Consider the following 18,669-nt stretch of genomic DNA (forward strand, 5'->3'; position numbering starts at 1 on the left):
AGAGTGTGGGCCCCAAGGGCTATTACAGTGAACTCAAATGCCAGATGGGGCACACTTGTAATCCCAATGCAATGGCTCCTGGCTCTGGAGGCTGAGGGAGGAGGATCATAAGTTCAAAGTCAGCTCAGCTAGTTAGCAAGGTCTTAACTTAGCAAGACCATGTCTCAAAATAAAAAAAAATAAATTTGAAAAAAGGGCTGGGGATGTAGCTCAGTGGTTAAGCAACCCTGGGTACAATACCCAGTAACCCCCCCCCCCCCCCCAGCAAAAAAAGTAAAAAAGTAAAAAACTGGACTGGGGAAATAGCTCAGTTGGTAGAATGCTTGCCTCACAAGCACAAGGCCCTGGGTTCAATCTCCAGCACTGCCAAAAAAAAAAAAAAAAAAAAAAGCCTGAGTCAGAGGGAGAGGATCCTGGCCAGTCCCAGCCCTGAAGGTTGCTCATTGGCCACTAGGGGTCACCACTTCTCCCAGTTTAGATGTGAAGTTGGGATCTTGGATCCTCAGCTAAGGGAAAATGCCTGGTTTGTGGGGATTTCTCAGTGGGCTCCTTCTGTAAAGTCTCAGAATTTAGTAGTATTTTTCAACTGTGGCTGAGCTGAATGGCACCTGGCCTTTGGTGGTGTTTTCCTCTTCTCTATGGCCCTGTCGTTCTGCCTCCCCCTTCTTTTCTGTTATTACCAATTTTCCAGTTAAAGTCTTGGTTTATTGCTTTTCATGGGGCGGGGGAAAGGGAAATGACTTCTGCCCCGCTATCCCTTGCTCAGAGGAAATGATTAAAGGAGGAGCCTGGCCTGGCTCTAAGGGCCTTGGGGCTGGGTGAGGGAGGGGCCAAAGCAGTACTGGATGTCCTGCCAAGGACACATTCTTCAGAAATGTCTCACCCTAGTCCCCTCCCTCTGCCCTCCCCTGTCCATTTTTTTCTCTCAATGTAAATAACTTTCTAGAGGTGGTGTGACCCTGCAGTTCTGAGTTTCTTATTTATGGAAGCCAGATTTTCCAAGGAGTGACAGTAGATGCCCCTCCATTGAGACAGCCTCCCCATCTCTGCCTCTCCTTTCCCCAGGTGGGCTGAGTAAGACCATTAATAAAGGGCCTGAATAAACAGTTTAACCCAATGACTGGATCCCATGAAGGACATCAGAGTTGCCTAGGGGGATGGGATTTCTCAAGCAGTCTTCCTTACCTCATAGTGCTACCCTGGGACTCAGACTTTCCCTGGGCCTGACATGGCTAAGAAGGAAGAATTTGGGCATCTTGGAAGGAAAATGAATCTGACATCAGCCAGGGCAGGGAGTGAGGAAAAGGGGGTACAAGGAAAGTCTAGCTTTGATGTCACTGTCCAGTCTAAAGAGATGTCAGATGGATTCCCCTCTGATGAACCTGCAAGGGGAGTCAAAACATGTAAAGAACCAAGGAAATGGGACCCAAGCAAGCCCTGTAGATAAGGGAGGCTGAAAGCAGAGTCCTGAGATGGAGGAGGGTGCACAGCAGAAAGCAAACCCTCCCCCAAGTTCCTGGAAACCAAGTGAGCTGGGTGGAGGCGCAGCTCAGCTGACTGGCCAGCCCTTCCCTTCCCTCTTTAGCCTGTTAAGGCTGTTGCTGGGCAGGTTTGGAGTTTGGTCTGAGCCTGAGAACCAATCACAGGTGGAGAATGTAGCCATTTCCCCTTGTGGAGTTCCCCCAGCCTCCATTACCTCTTTTCTCTTTCCCAGAGTCCCCTGTCTCCAACCTCTGCTTTATCAAGTGGCTCTCATCTGGGGGTTTGTTTGTTTTTCCTCACTTGAAAGCGAGGATTCAGCTTAGCCCCTAGGAACTCCTTCCTCTAGACAATGTGGAAGTTCTTAGGAAGGGGAACCTGTCCCCCAAGAAGGGGATTGTGCGGCTAGACACCTATGTTAACCTCTGAAACTCTATGGAGGGGCTGAGAGAGGAAGCTGCAACCCAAAGGGCAGAGAGATGTAGTGGAGGAGCCCCTAGTTTTGGTGTACTAGGGGGAATTTAGGGAAGGGTTCAGAGGAACTGGACCCCTGAGAATCGAGATGGGGGTGGTGTGGTGATAGGAACAAATTTGACATGTACAAGAGAGATCAAGCATGTAGATGGACAACACCTTGCCCAGGACTCCTCATTTTTTAATATTTGCTGGGGGAGCAGACTGTGGTTCTAGTCCAGGTGTATACAGTGAGGTTTCAGAAGTTCAGCTGGAAGCTGAGGGTATAGCTAAGTGGTAGATCATGCTTAATATGCATGAGGCCCTGGGTTCATCCCCAGCACCAAAAAAGGGAAAAAAAAAAAAAAAAAATTCAGCTGGGTCAGGATTCCTCCCCCTCCCCCCTTCCCAGCCAGTAAATACCCACCCAATTTAAGCTGCAGACTTTGGACTAAATTTAGCTCCTAGACTTCCCCAAGCCCTTTGGCCTCCCTTGTAAGCAGGTGCTCACAGCTGCAGAGGTGGCCTGATGGAGTTTTAGCATTCCCTTCATCTCCACTCTTTCATATTCAGCCTCTCTGATAACCAGACTGCTGGCCCAGTTACCAGAGTCTTAGCCTTAAACCATGGTTTTTCAGAAACCTGTATGAGAATTAAGGTTGAAGATCTAGGTAGACATTGCCAGCTGTGGGCCAGAGAACAAAATGCAAGGAGCTGCTGCTCCCCCTTCAGATCCTCTCCAAGCAGATTCTCTTTCATTTCTTGCTCTCTCCTCCCCAATTTAACAAATAAAAATTCCAATTTAATTTAACATTCTCCCCCACCGAAGTAAACTGAACCAGGGACCTCTCCTCTCCTGGAACCATGGAGCATGATTATGATTTGGGGAGACAATATGTGTAGTAGGGATGGGGTTCTCAATCCCTCTCCTCCCAAAATACCCCTCAAATCCTACGTCTCTGCTATTGAGAGGCAGCTGGGCCAGGAAGTTAAAGCACAGGGGGTTTATTTGTCACAGGCAAGTGATGAAAAAAGAGGTGAGAGACTCCTTTATACAGGAAGTAGAAGGTCTCAGGAAAGTACCTAAGTCTATGACTGTCAACAAGAGAAATAGTTTTGAGTTAACCTCAGCATAACTGGCAATAATCAGCAAATTGATTTGAGGTTCCTTGACCTAGGAGGTGGAGGAAAACTCAAGAAGGTGTTTCAGGGCTGAGATCTGAAGCTGGGTAGGATTTGAGAAGGAAATGTCCAAGTCCAAAATATGAGACATGATAATCAGCTCTTAGGGAACATAAACCACTCAGTTGAAGGAGAGGTGCATAAACAAGAGAGATTAGACCATTTCTTCTAGTGCCAGAGCAGGGCTGCAGTGGTCTGAGGAAGAACCCCAGTTAACTAAAGAAAGGTCCCACGTTGGAGATGTTTATGGTACTTTTCTGAGCCTTGCCAGAATCCCTTAAAAGAGTTCAAAACAGAACTTTGTAGAGGAAAAGAAGCTGGAGGAACAAGGATGGGGTGACTATAAAAGGAGCCAAAAAAAAAAAAAGAGCAGACTGTATCCTTGAGATTCCTAGGCTAAAATGCAAGGTAGCATGGGCCTGCCCCTTGATGGGATACACAGCTAGGAGCTAGGTTACTCTTTTCCATCTCTGCTTTCCTCCTTTTTACCATTAACCTACCTGTCTCTCTTTTTTTTTTTGGTACCAGGAATTGAAGTGAGGGGCACTTAACCACTGAGTGACATCCCTAGCCCTGTTTTGTATTTTATTTAGGGTTAGGGTCTCACTGAGTTGCTGAGGCTGACTTTGAACTTGTGATCTTCCTGCCTCAGGCTCCTGAGTGGCTGGGATTACAGGTTGCCTGTCTCTTTCATCACAAAATGAGACTCTAGTGAAGGGTTGAGCAACTTTTTCTTTACAGAACTTGATAGTAAATATCTTAGGCTTTACAGGTCATATCTATGTTGCAACTACTCTCCCCTGCTTGTTGCAGTACAAAAGCAGCCACAGATGGATGATAAGTAAACAAATGGACACCGCTGTTCCAAGCAAACTTTATTTATGACACTGAAATATTAATTTCATACCATTTCAAGATGTCACAAAATATTCTTTAGAATTTTTTTTTTTTCCCCCAGTACTGGAGATGGAACCCAGGGATACTCTATTACTAAGCTATATCCCAGTCCTATTTATTTTTTCTTTTGAAACAGGCTCTTGCTAAATTGTTGAGACTGGCCTCAAATTTGCAGTCCTTCTACCTCAGCCTCCTAAATTGCTGGGATTACAGTATGTGCCACCATAGCCAACCAAACAGGATTTTATACACTTGTAAGGAACAAGAATTACTAATTGGGTCAAGGTGACACATGTCTGTAATCACAGCAATGGGAGGCTGAGGCAGGAGGATCAGTTTGAGGCCAGTCTCAGCAATTTATCAAGGCTTCAACTTAAGTGAGACCCTGTCTAAAAAAAAAAAAAAAAAAAAAAAAAAGTAAAGAAAAAAAAATTCCTAATTAACAAGATTTTTTTTTCTAGAACAAATTCAAAGTAGTGTTTTATGTTAATGTTGTGTACTTGAAAGCAATGCAACTGCATTTCTTCTAAAAATAATCTTTACCTGAGACTTCTTATCAAATCCTTACTCTATATTACTAGTTTTTAATTCAATAGCACTGATATGTGCTTCATAACTCACAATGGGGAAAAGAAGGTAGGAGACCTCCATCCTGTTTCAGATCTGACAAACCACCAAATAAGGGTCAAAGCAGCAGGCAACTACAGGCTCCTCCCCACTATTACCAAGCTCCTCTGTAGTATTGTTTGTTGTCCCTTACAACTGAGAACAAGGATTGGGGTGTAGCTCAATGGGAGAGCAAGTGCTTGGCATGCACAAGGCCATGAATTCAATCCTCAGCAACAGAAAACAAACTGAAAGCGAGCCACATCATTTCAAAACATGCACTTGTGTGTGCGTGATGCACACACATGCGCACAAAACTGCATTTCAACACGAAGTTGTTTCCCTGTTTCTCTTCTCTGCCTTATGAGGGATTTCTGAGAAATGAGAAAATGTCACTTCCCACAGCCTCTACAGTTTTTGTTTTTTTTAAATCATGAAGAGGAGTGGGGGGAGAGGAAAGGAGTATACTACTTAAAGACATATAGTATTAGTCCAAAACTTAATAGACTAAGAAAAACACCCTTATTCTCTTCACCTGAGCAGTGCCCCACCTTTCCTTAGATCTGGGCTCTTAGAGTCAACAGGAAATAAACAAGATATCTTGCCCTCAGGAAATTTCAGTAACAAAGCAGTGAAACTCAACAGCTGCTCCAGTATAGCAGCCCAGCTGTCTGCCCTCCTCCCATTTCCAAGGACAGGAGATGGGTGGGAACTGCTCCAAGCAACCAAAAGAATGGAGTAGGAAGGAATGCAGGCTAGATCTAGGCATAGGAGATTAAAAAATAAAATGCATAGGAAAGCAGTGTTTCCTAGGGAAACCCTCTTTCTGTCCCCTAGATCAGAATACCCAAAAGTCAAAACCAGCTCAGTACATTACCCAGCGTATGGCAACAATTTCAAAACCAGCTTCTTCTAGCTGGGTGTGGTGGCGCATGCCTGTAATCTCAGGACTCTGGAGGCTCAGGCAGTAGGACTGCAAGTTCAAAGCCAGCCTCAGCAATTTAGCTAGGCCCCCAGCAACTTAGAGCCTGTGTCAACATTTTTTTAAAAAAGAGGGGTCTGGGGATGTGGTTCAGTGGCTAAGTGTTCCTGGGTTCAATCCTGGTACCAAAAAAAAAAAAAAAAAAAAAAAGGCCAGCTCTTCTTCCTATCACTACACACAAACAGTTAACAGGGCACAGAATTGAGAATCTCTCTTCCCCCAGTGCTAAGAATAAAAAACTTAGGGTCTTTAGAATGCTAGGCAAGTGCTCGACCTAAGCTATATCCCTGGCCTGAATATGTTCTTTTGCTTTTTGTTACTGGGGATTGAACCCAGGGGCCCTTTTTCACTGAGCTACACCCCCAGTCCTTATTTTTTTTATTCTGGACAGGATCTCCCTAAGTTGCTCAGGGTCTCACTACATTGCTTAGGCTGGCTTAGAACTCTGAATTCTCCTACCTCATCCTCCTGAGCTGCTGGGATTGTAGGCATGCACCACTACACCTGGCATAAAAAAAAGTGAGCTCTTTACCTCACTGTACCTGTGCACCTGTAGACCCAGCTATTTGAGAGGCTGAGGCAGGATGGCTTGAGTTCAAGGTCAGCCCAGGCAACATAGGGAGAACCCATCTAAAAATAAAATAAAATATAAGTTTAGTGAGGGAGTCTGAGTTCAATTTCTCCTCTGAACTGGAAGACCCCCCACAACCCCTTGCAGTGATCCTATACTTGGCTGCCATGGCCCCCTTGAATAAATTTGCCTTGTCTTGTTTTGTTTTTCCTCAGTACAGGGGTTTGAACCCAGAAGCATTCTACCTGAGCTGTATCACCACACTTTTCCAGACAGGGTCTTGCTAAATTGTCTATGCTGGCTCTGAACTTGTGATCCTCCTGCCTCAACCTCCTAAGGAGCTAGGATTACAAGTGTTTGCCATTGTGTCTGGGTGCCTTCTCATATTTAAAAAGTGGAGACAGGCATGGGTGGTGGCACACCCCTGTAATCCCAGCAGCCCAGGATGCTGAGGAAGTAGGATCACAAGTTCAAAGCCAGCCTCATCAATTTGGCGCAGCCCTAAGCAACTCAAGACCCTGTCTCAATATAAAAAATAAAAAAGGGCTGGGAATGTGGCTTAGTGGTTAAGCATCCCTGGGTTCAATCCCTGGGACCAAAAGAAATAATAATAAACTGGAAAACTAATCTAAGGTGAAACCTAACAGTTAAATGTTTTTTTTCCCTTTGCTTCCTTGGCTCTTTCACTGCTCCAGCACACCTTGTACCCTGCTAACTTGAATAAACATACACATGTGACCACATGAGGGCGGGAAGAATACCAAGTGGGGGTGGTGAAATTCTGAATGGAATGTAGCCTCAGCCAGTTACGGGGCCTGGGCTGAAACCTCTGGCACTGGCTGTGGATTTATGCAGGCAAAGAAGCCAAAACAATGAGCTCATGGGCAGGAATGCAGCCTGTGGGGAAGTCTGGGTGGCCAGAGCAAACTGGTTTTTTGAATTGGGATGGGAAGAGCAGTAACTGAGACTCCCACGGGAACAAGATTAGGGAGAGTGGCAGCCACCATTCAGTATTTTGGGGGTCCAGTTAAATAACTTCCAGGAGATGCCCCTATTAAAATTCTGTTCTATAGAAATTAGAGTGCTCTCAGATCTATACTCAAAAACATTTCCCTCCATTTAGCAATACCTTCAGTACCTTAGCAAAACCATGCCTCAAAATAGTGTGCATGTACAACTACGTAAAAACAAATTCCATCATTAGTACAACTATAATGCACCGATAAAAAATGTGGAAAAATAAAAATGGGAATATAGTTTAGTGGTAAAGTACTCCTGGGTTTAATCCCCAGGACAGTGTGGGGGTGGGATTCTAGCCTGGCATGGAAGTATGCTTTCCAGCTAGTAAGGTGGTAGCTGAAGTAGGAGGGGCAACTTGAGCTCAGGTGTTTGTGGTCAGCCTGGGCAACACAGCAAGAACTGTCACCAAAAAACAATTGAATCTGAACTTTAATAGGTGTTTGATACATCTGCCTAGAGGCAGGTTCCCAGGCCCCATCTTGGCACATGCTCTACATAATTTAAGATAACAAGGGCTGGGGAGGGAGCTCAGTGGTAGAACCTTCCCTGAACATGCCTGAGGCGAGTTTGGATAGAGAGCATTGAAACAAAACACTGTAACAACTATGAAACTATGGAAGAGGGACAGAATAAAATTTTCAAATCTTGAAATTAAGGCCTTTGCGGAATGTGGGAAAATTCCGGACAACTAAATGGATCACACTGTGGATTACATGCCTATAATCCCAGTGATTTTAAAGGTTGAGGCAGGAGGATCTCAAAGTTTGCAAATTTGGGCAAGCTTCAGAAGTTTAGTGAAACCATGTAAGGGAGGTGGGGGTGGGGAAGGCTGGGGATTGTAGTTCAGAGGTAGCTCTGGGTATGGACGCCCATACCCACACCCTTCTGTGCGCATAACATGCTTAATAAACCAAGCAAAAACAAACACTTAGAATATTTGACTGATAATCTTGAGTTTCAGGAATAAAATGGCCAGAGCTTTGGGCATCTGACTGGAGTTATGCTGCACACCAGCTATACAAGTTACTTCACTTTAATTTTGTAAAATTTTCCCACTGTCAATTATTTTAAGGAAAACAAATTTTTTTTTCTTTGGGTGCTAGAGACTGAAAGCCTGGCAATTGCTTAGCCTACACCCTACCACTGAGCAACTCCCCCAGACCCAAGAGAAAATTTTTTGAAAGTTAACAGTATAAAGGAAGACCTAGCTCAAAAGATCACAAAACAGGAACTAAAAGTTTGGTGGTATCAAATAAAGGGAAGTGTTGATTATTGACTCCTCTAGTGATTCAGGTTACCTAGTTACTATCTGATCAAAGTTTTTAAAGTGTAAAACTGTAAGACTACTGCTAGTAACTGGCTTCACATTACAATGCAAGTAGGAGCTAGAGCACTGAGCAGAACCTGACACAGGCCAAGATTTAGAACCTTTATGCTTGGGAGGGCATTTATACAAAGCAACTTTATAATAAAAAAATGTTCTGAGCCAAAAGTGTTTAAACACACAAATGGGAAAATGAATCTTGTTTGCTTGATTAGCATTTGGTGCTCTGGGCTGAAAAACCAGTATGCAAACCTCTCATTTGCACATTTCCATGGTGATTCAGCTCCCTTTCAAGATAGCTGAAAATAAGGGCTTGCTCAAGTTTTTCAAACTGACTTGCTCATTCTCCTTTTTTGGGAGAAGGGGGAAAAGCATTGAATAGTACCAAGAACTTCCTCCAAATTTATTCCTAGGGGCTGGGGTTGTAGCTCAGTGGTACAGTACTTGCTTTTAGCCATGTGTGAAGCATTGGTTTGATTCTCAGCACTGTATATAAATAAACAAAAGGTCCATCGACAACTAAAAAAAAAATTTTTTAAACTTATTCCTAGTTTCATCTCAAAAGGTTAAGAGAAGAGAATGTGAAATAACAGCTTTAAGTGAACCCTCTTACCTCAGAAATACAACTTAGTGACTCAAATATCAGAACAGGGATTTTTACTTTTGTATTAAGTGTACTGTAACTAAAGTATAAGAATTACTCCAAAGTGCAGCAGTAATAATAATTAACTAAAGAATCAACAGCTTAGCTGTCTTTCCCTCTGGAGATAGCCAGCATTCAGTGTCTACATTCCTTGCTTTACCCTAAAGGACTCTATGTATCTTACTTTCCTAGATAAACCTGTCTTTGGAGAGGAAAAAAAACCTTCAACTTAAATGAAAAGAAACTCTTTTCTAAATTAATCTATACATATTTGCTCAGTTGACTTCCCTAAAGAGGCTTGCCTAAGAGGGAGAAGTGTCAATAGAAAGGACCCATACCACACCTTACATTTGAAAAAAAAAACGATTTATTTTTTTCTCAGGAAAAAACAGGAAGTTAGGGAAACACTACATTTTACAACCCACATTGATTTGTAGTTGGTCCTAACACTTCCTGGAACAGCTGTCAAAAACACTAGCTGTTTAACCAGAACCAAAGTGTTCACCCCAGTAGAATGTACATGGACATCACTAGAGGACTGCATGTTTTTCCCTGAGAGAAGCATAAGACAAACAGAAGTTGCTGAGAAAGCCATTTCAAGCAGTTCCTCCCTTCTCCATTTTGGAGGATTTGCCTGAACTATGCAGCTAGTCAGCACTCGAACCACGTGCCTCTTCTCCCTATAAACCAATTGTTCCAACGCTTCCCAAACCATTTGGGCTCCCTAAGCCCTCAAGTGTTCTGGACCCTAAACACCAACTAATTATCGGTCTACATTTCAGCAGTCACACCTAGTAAATTGGGAAGTGGTGCTTCTAAACACCAATCTACATCTATGCCTTATTTCCACAACTGGATATGGGGAGAAAGGCCTTTTAGTCACCTTAACCAGATCTTAAGATTAATTAAAAACTACATAAAGTGCTTTTAGGTCCTAGAGATAGACATGATATAAATAAGTGGTTTGTGATCAAGAATGATAAATACATAGGTAAAAATAGCTCTAGCAAGATGACCTTATGGCTCTGGAGATGGGCAGGCAAGGCAATTCTTCCCCATTACATTCTGAGTCATTTTATTCATGCCTATTTTTATCTGGAGTCCACAGACTAAAGGTCATGTTCTGGGGCTGAAGCTTTCAAATGACCCTAGTTCCAACAGCTTTCTTCAGTTTACCAATAGCTTTTATATAACTCTTTGCGGTTGTTTTAACAGAGCCCACTTCTTTATATAAAATTTAAGTGAGCTTATTCAAATACAAAGGAAACTTCAGAAAGCCAATGTAAAATGATGTTTTCCTGAAAATTCTTAAAAGGACTTCTGAAACCTTTTTCCCCAAAGATAGGATAAAACAAGTGAAAAGGTATCAATCCAAGGACAAGGGACTCCCTCCCACACCCACTGACTGTCATTGTTCCAGGACCCATGGTATTACTACCTCCCAACAGGATAAAATTCATAAAAGATGAAGGTCTGCTGACTCTTGAGGTGGGGGGTGGCATTAGGGAGGAAAGGGGTCACTCAGGTTCATAGTGCTGAAAACTAAAAGGTCTAGGTAAGAGTTCAGGGATGGCAGGGTAAAGATGCAGAAACTGATATAAATATCTGAAGAGGGAGCAGAACAAGCAGCAAATATTTCAACAAGGACAGAAGTAAATGTGTTCAATACATCAGGTTTGAAGTCCACCGAGATGCCAATGCAAAAATTCAAAACAAAGCTTGGGAATCATTAATAGAAAAAAAAATAAGTATTTCTTTTATTGATATATGAGGCTTAAACCTGTGTTTAACAAGCAAGCCCCATAATAGCACCATAGTTAGACTCTAGCCTGCTTTTCCAAGCCATCATTTTACAACTTATTAAGCAAACAAGGGATCAAATGTCTCTCATCCACCTGATGTTATCTTTTTATAAACAATGCTAATAAGTCCCACTTGGAACAGCTGAAAATCCTTCAGTAAAAGCTTTAAAGATGAGCTCATTCACTCAGTTTAAATTTCACCAGTTAAATTAGGTCAAATGGAAGGAACTTAAATGAGTAGTTGCCTAATCAGAGCCCCATTATTTTTAAGTCACTAGCTTACCCCCACCCCTGCAAAAACAAAAACAAACAAACAAAAACTTAAAACTCCACTTTGACTCAATTATTGAAAATCTACATATAACCAAATTAAAGGATTAATGTTCATTCCACAACTTTTCAATCCCAGGTTTAAAAAAAAAACAAAAAACAACTATCTAAGGAATACTTACCAATACCAGATTGGAAAATTAAAGCCTGCATAGTTATGAATCAGATTTGTCCCACTACACTCAGGTTGCACACACTCACAGTTGGTTCTGTAAATACTCTAGAACTGACCAGGAGAAAGTTTAGAATAGAAAAGCTGTACGAAGAAATAGATTCCTAACTGAAGAAGTTGTAGATTTCAAAGTTTAAATTCGAGACTTTTCTCCTTTTATGTTCACAGAAATATTTTCTCTGTAAAAATATACATTTTTACAGACAAATACATTTACAAGTTGTTTCTGTCTTAAAAAAATGAGAATATTCATATTTGAAACTAGCTGAGCCTTTAAGTACTCTTGGCCATTACTATGCTAATAAACTAAGAATCATTCAAACCAAGCCAAAGTAGAACTGGTAGAAAAGTCCTGAACACTTGGATCTTCTATCAAGAAGTATACCTGGGAAAGCTAATTACAGAGGAAAAGCTTCCCTTCACTTTTGCACAGTACTGAGGCTTCTAGTCATAGCTCAATTACTTGGAGCTTAAATCATTTCTTATAGGTCACTGGCATTGTTAGTGCTTCTCTTTAACACTATAGGAAATTAATGAATTCGGTGGGCATATTTAATGACTTCTATGACTAGCCTGGCTACTGGCCACTCTTCTGGTTCTAGACAAGGAAATTTAAGTTTTTCCATTTTTATCTTCACTAAATCTAACAGTCCTCCTCCATGGCCTCCCAGTTTGCTTGGTGCTGAAAGTGAACTTTGCTTCTTTCATACAGTGAACTCTTCAAGGGGGACTACTTTTCCCATGTATTTATTCTCGTTAGACATAATCCTCTTGCCACTTGCTTTCTGGCTAGGTCGCTAGAGTGAAACTCTTGGAGGTTACAGCCTGGGCAGCTTGAAGTCCAACTTCATAAATACATTTGATTTCACAGAAGTTTTGGTGGCTGGAGTTGGTTAAGAGTCAACTATTGCACTTACAAGGCTATCTTATTAGATATGCCAAACCAGCTCCTACTCCAGCAACACCTGCAAAAGCCAGCAGCACATTTCTGATGCCGCCTTCTAGGTCCTCTACATGGAAGAACTCCACAAACCCATCCTAGAAAACAAAAAAGAAAAGCACATTTTCAAGTATGGGTTTCTTCCCCCTTATACAGAGAAAAGATTAATTTAAATATCTAAGGCACCCCCCAAAACGATGACGAACCAATTATTATTCATCCCTGGGCTGCAAAAGAGAAACACTTTTGGAGTCCTTTAGTAAATAGGTACCCATTAATAGTTAAATGTTATTTTACTGTGTATTGCTCATATTGTGACAAACTAAAAGGACTGAGTACCATTGTTTAGGTAAAAGGGACACCCCCATCCCCAAATTACTACTCTGAAATCCTCACCACACAATAGCTTAACTGTGTATATTAGTATTTCTCAACCCGGTTAAGTACATTCTGCATTAGAGCCATCTGGGTGTTATGCTGAAAACACAGGCTCCATCATTCAATAAGGGCCCTATTAAGAATGTATTTTAATTGCCATACCCGGGTGACTTATTTCTTCACGATTTGTATCCATTGAAGATTACCCGATTGAATTACAAGAATAACCTACAGAAAACCAGGACTTTTGATACAATTCAAGACCACCACAGCACTCTTTTCTACAAACCCACTACTTAAATCAACATCAAGCAACCAGAAGATCTTAAGTTCTGGAATAAATCTTCAGAAAATCCCCACTCTGTTTTCACTCTTCTGCTCCCCTTCGATTTCAAGGCAAACTTACCCAGCCTCTTTGTTTGACCAGCCAGTCCCGTTTTGTCCTTACGAGAACATCTGTGATACTTTCTGCTAAAGGTTCGATGCAGCTTTCTTGGTTTATGCTCTTCAAGTGTTTGGCCACAAAGGCACCAAAAGAAATTAGAGTCACAATCCTGCCCCAGTTTGTTACTCCGTCACTGAAAACATGGACCATCACTCGAGACAAAGATTTGACATCATCTTCGTTTTTGATGTCCAGTTTCCGAAGCATGCCTGAGAGGAAGAAAAGCATGCACGTCCCTCATGGCCTCCTTTGTCTAAACCAGGACACGATTCGCCTGCCCACCCACGGCGGGGGAAGTCGCTATTTGGGCTCTATAGAACTCAGGTTAACCCCACTTCAAATTGACATCCCACCCTTTCCGGTCTTTGAACAGAACTGCCATTTCCAAAAGAATCAAGATGGGCGGAAACAATGACTCATGGCCAGAATATTCTGGTTTCAGAGCCAGGGTAAGACTCGTTTCAACACTGACTTCTTTCGGTTTCTGCCCACCCTCGGTGAGTGAGTCCAGGGAGACATGGAAAAAAAGGCCTTGGTGAGTAACCAACCCTTACCTTGGAAGGCCGTCTCGTGGTTGCGTTGCACTCCGTCCCCGACCCGTCGTAGGGTCTCTAGCGCCTTCCTGCTGGCGGCCCCAGATCCGCCCATTGGCTTTGCGTCCTTGGCGCCGGTTGCCTGCTCTCGAAGGTACCTAGAGATAATCTCCAGCGACTGCCGGTACAACTCGTCGTCCTCCTCCTCCGCTGGGGGCGGCGTCGAGGGTAGTGACCCGTCAGTGCTGGGGCTCTTACTGGCCTCCCCGACCAACTCCAGCAAGGGCAGGACAGCCGGTCGCTTCCCAAGAGGCTCGGGCTCGTATCCGTCCAGTTCCTCTTCGGGCGACATGGCGGCGTCGGCGGTGGGGGCTTCCATCTCCTCCGGCGGCGACACGCAGTAGGTGGGCGCGAAGAACAGTCGCCTCGCCGGGGTCGCGGTGACGTCGGGGACCTCGGCGCCAATGGGCACCGGCCGCGCGACCCTTCGGGCGTCTTGCGCCTGAGCGGCCGGGGGGCTCGCGCCGGCGCTTCCGCCAATCACCGTGCCGGCTTCCCCTCCCCCTGCCTCTCGCCGTGCAGTGGCCTCCTTCTCCGCGGCCAAGAGCCGCCCTCCAGGCGGAGTGGCGCCGCCGCTACCGGCCCCTAGCCCAGCGCCCCCACAGTAGAGGTTGAGTCCGATTACTGCGTTTCTTTTAAGGCCAAACATCGCAAGACTCCGTTGCCGCCCGCTGCCTGTCGGTGTGAGAAAAATAGGGAAGGCCTCGACTCCTTACTTGAAGGAAGCGGAAGTAAGGAGTGGAAGAGGTTCTCCTAGATCACGGTTTTAGAGCCAGTCCTACGCGGTGGCGTCAGAAAAACTGAAAGGAAAAAAAAAAAAAAAAAAAAAGGGATCCCCATAAAAGGGGAAAAGGGCGGAAGCTTCCGGAGAGTTGCGCACGGCACTTACCGACCGGGGCGGGGCCGGGGCGGCGACTTCCTGTCTCCGGGCCTCTGATTGCCGGTTACGTAACGGTGGCTTTGCGCTCCTGGGCTCGTGGGGTTTTGCACCGGTCGATGCGGTCCTGGAGCGTTCTTGTGGTTCTCTCAGATTCGCGAGCTCCGTTTTTTGGGGGGGGGCAGAGGTTTTTGTTTGTTTTTCCTCTCTCGGTTACTGGGGATTCAACTCAGGGGCGCTCAACCACTGAGCTACATCCCCAACTCTTCATAAAATAATTTTCTGAGACAGGGTCCTTGTTCAGGTCAGTTGACTAGGATATCTTGGAACTTTCGATCCTCCTGCCTCAGCCTCCCGAGTCACTGGGATTATAGGCGTACGTCACCGTGCCTGGCTTGTGCCAGAGGTTTCTACTGGCTATTAATGGAATCAATAAACCAGCCTTTTTTTTTTTTTTTTTTTTTTTTTGCACCAGGGATTGAACCCAAGGGCGCTTAACCACTGAGCCACATCCCCAGCCCATGTTTTTATTTTTTATTTTGAAACGGCCTCGCTAATTAACAGGCTGTCTTTGAACCTGCGGTCCCCCTGCCTCAGCCTCCCTGGCCTCTGTGACTATAAGTGAGTGTCACCACCCCTGGCTCCAAATCAGTCTTAATTTTTAGTTGTGGATGGACACAGTGCCTTTATTTTTATATTTTTACATGGTGCTGAGGATCGAACCCAGTGCCTCACACATACCTGGCAAGCGCTTTACCCCTGAGTTACAACTCCAGCCCTCCAAATCAGTCTTAACCATTGAATCACCCAGAGGTTGAGGGAAAGGGTATGAAGAGCAAATCTTACAGGGATTAAATAAGAGGGCAGTGTTGGGGACCTGTAGTCATTTTGCACGTCCTCAGCTTGCTACTCTCAGTCCAGCAATGTTTGGAACATTCCGAGGACTACCATAAAGTACCATTTATATATAAGTGGATTATGCAAAATTGTTCTTTGGCAGTTAAACCATATTCCAGTCTTCTACGTTTCCCCTTCCCCCATCTCTCTTCCACTTTCTGGTGCTATTTACAAATAAGCCTTACTGAATCAGCACCTTTCCTGAGAGTGCTGACTCTTATTTTTGTATTGAAAATAAGGCATGTTGGTAGAGCGCTTGCCTCGCATGTGTGAGGCACTGAGTTCATGCCTCAGCACCACATACAAATAAGTAAAATAAAGGTCCATTGGCAACTAAAAAAAATTAAAAAAAAAAAAAAAAAAAAGAAGGCATGTTAACTTTAGGGAGTTGCCATGAATGTCAACTTCAGTGGAAGATAAGGTATTTGAGGAACATAAGCAGAAAAGGTAAAGAGGGTTCATATTCATTGAAATATGGTTTAGCCAGGTGCAGTGGCGCAGGCCTGTAATCCCAGCTGGTCTTGAACTTGCTATCCTCCTGCCTCAACCTCCTGAGCTGCTTGGATTACAGGCCTGTGACACCATACCCAGTCAAAACTGCATTTCTTTTTCTTTTTTTTATTTTTTTGTGATGGGGTCTCCCTGTGTTGTCTGGGCTGATTTCAAACTTGTGGGCTTAATTGATCCTCTTGCCTTACCAAGATTCCTTAAACAAGATATAAAAAGCAGTAACTGCCTGGTACAATAATACACACCTATAACTCCAGCTACTGGCAAGGCTGAGACAAGAGGATCACAAATTCAAGGTCAGCCTAAGCAATTTAGTGAGACCCTCTCTTTTTTCATTTTTGGGGCAGGTACTACGGATTGAACTCAGGGGCACTTGACCACTGAACCACACCCCCATCCCTATTTTTTGTATTTTATTTATTTAAAGACAAGGTCTCGCTGAGTTGCTTAGTGCCTCGATTTTGCTGAGAGTGGCTTTGAACTCTCAATCCTCTTGCCTCAGCCTCCCGAGCTGCTGGGATTATAGGCATGAGCCACTTAACCCGGCTGAGACCCTGTCTTTAAAAAAAAAAAAAAAGTAACCAAAGAGAAAAAAATTAACATGTGAAAAATGAAAACAACATGCTTAGTACCAAAATAGGACTGTAAGCAAAATGCATGAGCACACACAAGAAGAAATAATTAACTCTGCCTTGGGAGAAAGTGATTTTGAGCCAGGATGGTGGCCTATGCCTGTAATCCCAGCAGCTCAGGAGGCTGAGGCAGGAGGATCAGCCTCAGCAAAAGCAAGGCGCTAAGCAACTCAGTGACCTTGTCTCTAAATAAAATACAAAATAGGGCTGGGGCTAGGGATGTGGCTCTGTGGTCAAGTGCCCCTGAGTTAGATCTCTGGTACCAATAAAAAGAAAGAAAGAAATAAAGAAGGTGGTATTGAGATGGATATTAAAATATGTGTGAATGTTTGCTAGGGATAGAAAGGAGAAAACATTCCAAACAGGTACATATGCAGATAAACAGGCAAAATAGTATGATGTACTCAAGGAAGTACAGGTGTTGCAGAGGGGGCTGCATGAGGACACAAGCTTCCATATCAAATCAATTCAGCCCTGCCATTCACCTGTTCTATGATTCTGGGTAGATGATTTAGTCTCTGAGTATGTTTGCCCCTCTTTTAAGTGACAGTATTCTTACTCCTTGAGGTTCGTGAGGTTGAAGGATCCAAGGCATCAGTTGTCAAAGCATGGTCAACAGACAGAAGAGTCCCCTGATCCCTGTGGGAGGCAATCCTTGAGGTGAAAAATATTTTCACAATATTTCACTGCCTTTATTTTTGCACTGTTCATGCTAAAGCAATGGGAGTAAAACTGCTAACAAATTTGCACAAAATAAGGCAGTGGTGCCAGGTGTAGTGAGCATACTTGTAATCCCAGCCACTTGGAATACTGAGGCAGGAGGTCACAATTTCGAGGCCAGCCTCATCAATTTAATGAGATGCTTAGCAACTCAGACCCGGTCTCAAAATAAATTTTAAAAATGTTTGGGTATGTAACTCAGTGGTAAAGTATCCTGGGTTCACTCCCCACCTAACACTCCCCCCAAAAGGCACTGTGGTGCACACCTGTAATCCAAACAAAGAAGATCAAGGCTGTTGAATCACAAATTTGAGACCAGTCCTGGCAACTTAGCGAGACCCTGTCAATAAATAAATGAATGTATAAATAAATAGGCTGAGGATGTAACTCTGTGGTAGAGCACCCCCAGTTAAATCCCCTGTACCATGAAGTAATAATAATCATTTTTAAAAAGAAAAAAAAAAAAGCTGGGCACAGTGGCACATATACCTGTAATTCCAGTTGCTCTGCAGGCTGAGGTAGGAGGATCATGAGTTCAAAGCCAGTCTCAGCAACTTAGTCAGGCCCTAAGCAACTCATTGAGACCCTGTCTCTAAATAAAATGCAGAAAAGGACTGGGAATGTGGCTCATTGTTAAATGCCCCTGAGTTCAATCCCTGGTACAAAAGAAAGAAAGAAAGAAATGTCTGGGGGATAGCTCAGAAGTAGAACACATGCCTAGCATTGTGTTTGGATTACCAGTACCTTAAAAAAAAAAAAAAAAAATCAAGACAGTGGCACCAAACTGTATTAGTAGTCATTGTATTCTTTACTACCACACATTTGCAATGATGAAAAATATGGTTTTCACTTATGATTTACTTTGATAAAAATTAATTTTAGTGAATCTCAACCTTTGAATATGTAGCTATTTATTTGTTATTTGTACCTGGATTAAACCCAGAGGTGCTTAATCACTGAGCCACATCCCCCAGTCATTTTTACTTTGAGACAGAACCTCGATAAATTGCTGAAGCTGGTCTCAAAATTCCAATCCTCCTGTCTCAGCCTTACTGAGCCACTGGGATTACAAGCGTGTGTCACCATGCCCACCTAATATGTGGCTTTTTAATATTATCTTCAGTCAAATGAAAAGCGTACCAAGTACTTATGCTTTAGCCAGATACCATGGCACACACCTGTAATCCCAGCGACTCAGGAAGCTGAGGTAGAATTG

General features: G+C 43.5%; 2 protein-coding genes across 14 annotated transcripts in view; one reads left to right on the forward strand and one right to left on the reverse strand.

The window, feature by feature from the left end:
- Positions 1 to 7,998: 7,998 nt before the first annotated feature.
- On the reverse strand, positions 7,999 to 14,635 carry MCL1 (MCL1 apoptosis regulator, BCL2 family member). Of its 2 annotated transcripts, XM_079107709.1 has the most exons (3): positions 13,779 to 14,614; positions 13,186 to 13,433; positions 7,999 to 12,499 (listed from the first exon to the last, which is right to left on the reverse strand). In XM_079107709.1, the coding sequence occupies exons 1-3, from the start codon at positions 14,464 to 14,466 to the stop codon at positions 12,383 to 12,385; spliced, it is 1,053 nt and encodes a 350-aa protein (XP_078963835.1). In that variant the 5' UTR covers positions 14,467 to 14,614; the 3' UTR covers positions 7,999 to 12,382. The 2 variants fall into 2 exon arrangements, with proteins under 2 accessions (XP_078963835.1, XP_078963836.1); XM_079107710.1 differs by lacking the exon at positions 13,186 to 13,433 and having other exon boundaries at positions 13,779 to 14,635.
- LOC306642234 (uncharacterized protein) overlaps positions 13,440 to 18,669 on the forward strand; it is a gene marked incomplete at its 5' end in the record, with an annotated part of 157,587 nt that continues 152,357 nt past the window's right edge. For 7 of the 12 annotated variants that reach the window (XR_013758433.1, XR_013758434.1, XR_013758435.1 and 4 more), the window contains one exon: positions 16,210 to 17,393. Of the gene's footprint in view, positions 13,760 to 16,209; positions 17,394 to 18,669 lie in introns of those variants that run through there. The other 5 variants (XR_013758429.1, XR_013758430.1, XR_013758431.1 and 2 more) reach the window with 2 other exon arrangements.

Source organism: Sciurus vulgaris (genome assembly GCF_902686455.1).
Source record: "Sciurus vulgaris genome assembly, chromosome: 1".
NCBI classification, from domain to species: Eukaryota; Metazoa; Chordata; class Mammalia; order Rodentia; family Sciuridae; genus Sciurus; species Sciurus vulgaris.

Excerpts from the sequence above, each read along its gene's own strand:
- MCL1 (XM_079107709.1), bottom strand. The coding sequence starts at position 14,466 with ATGTTTGGCCTTAAAAGAAACGCAGTAATCGGACTCAACCTCTACTGT. Across the intron at positions 13,434-13,778 it reads CCACGAGACGGCCTTCCAAG|GCATGCTTCGGAAACTGGAC; the intron begins GTAAGGGTTGGT and ends TCTTCCTCTCAG. Across the intron at positions 12,500-13,185 it reads TGGTCAAACAAAGAGGCTGG|GATGGGTTTGTGGAGTTCTT; the intron begins GTAAGTTTGCCT and ends TTTGTTTTCTAG.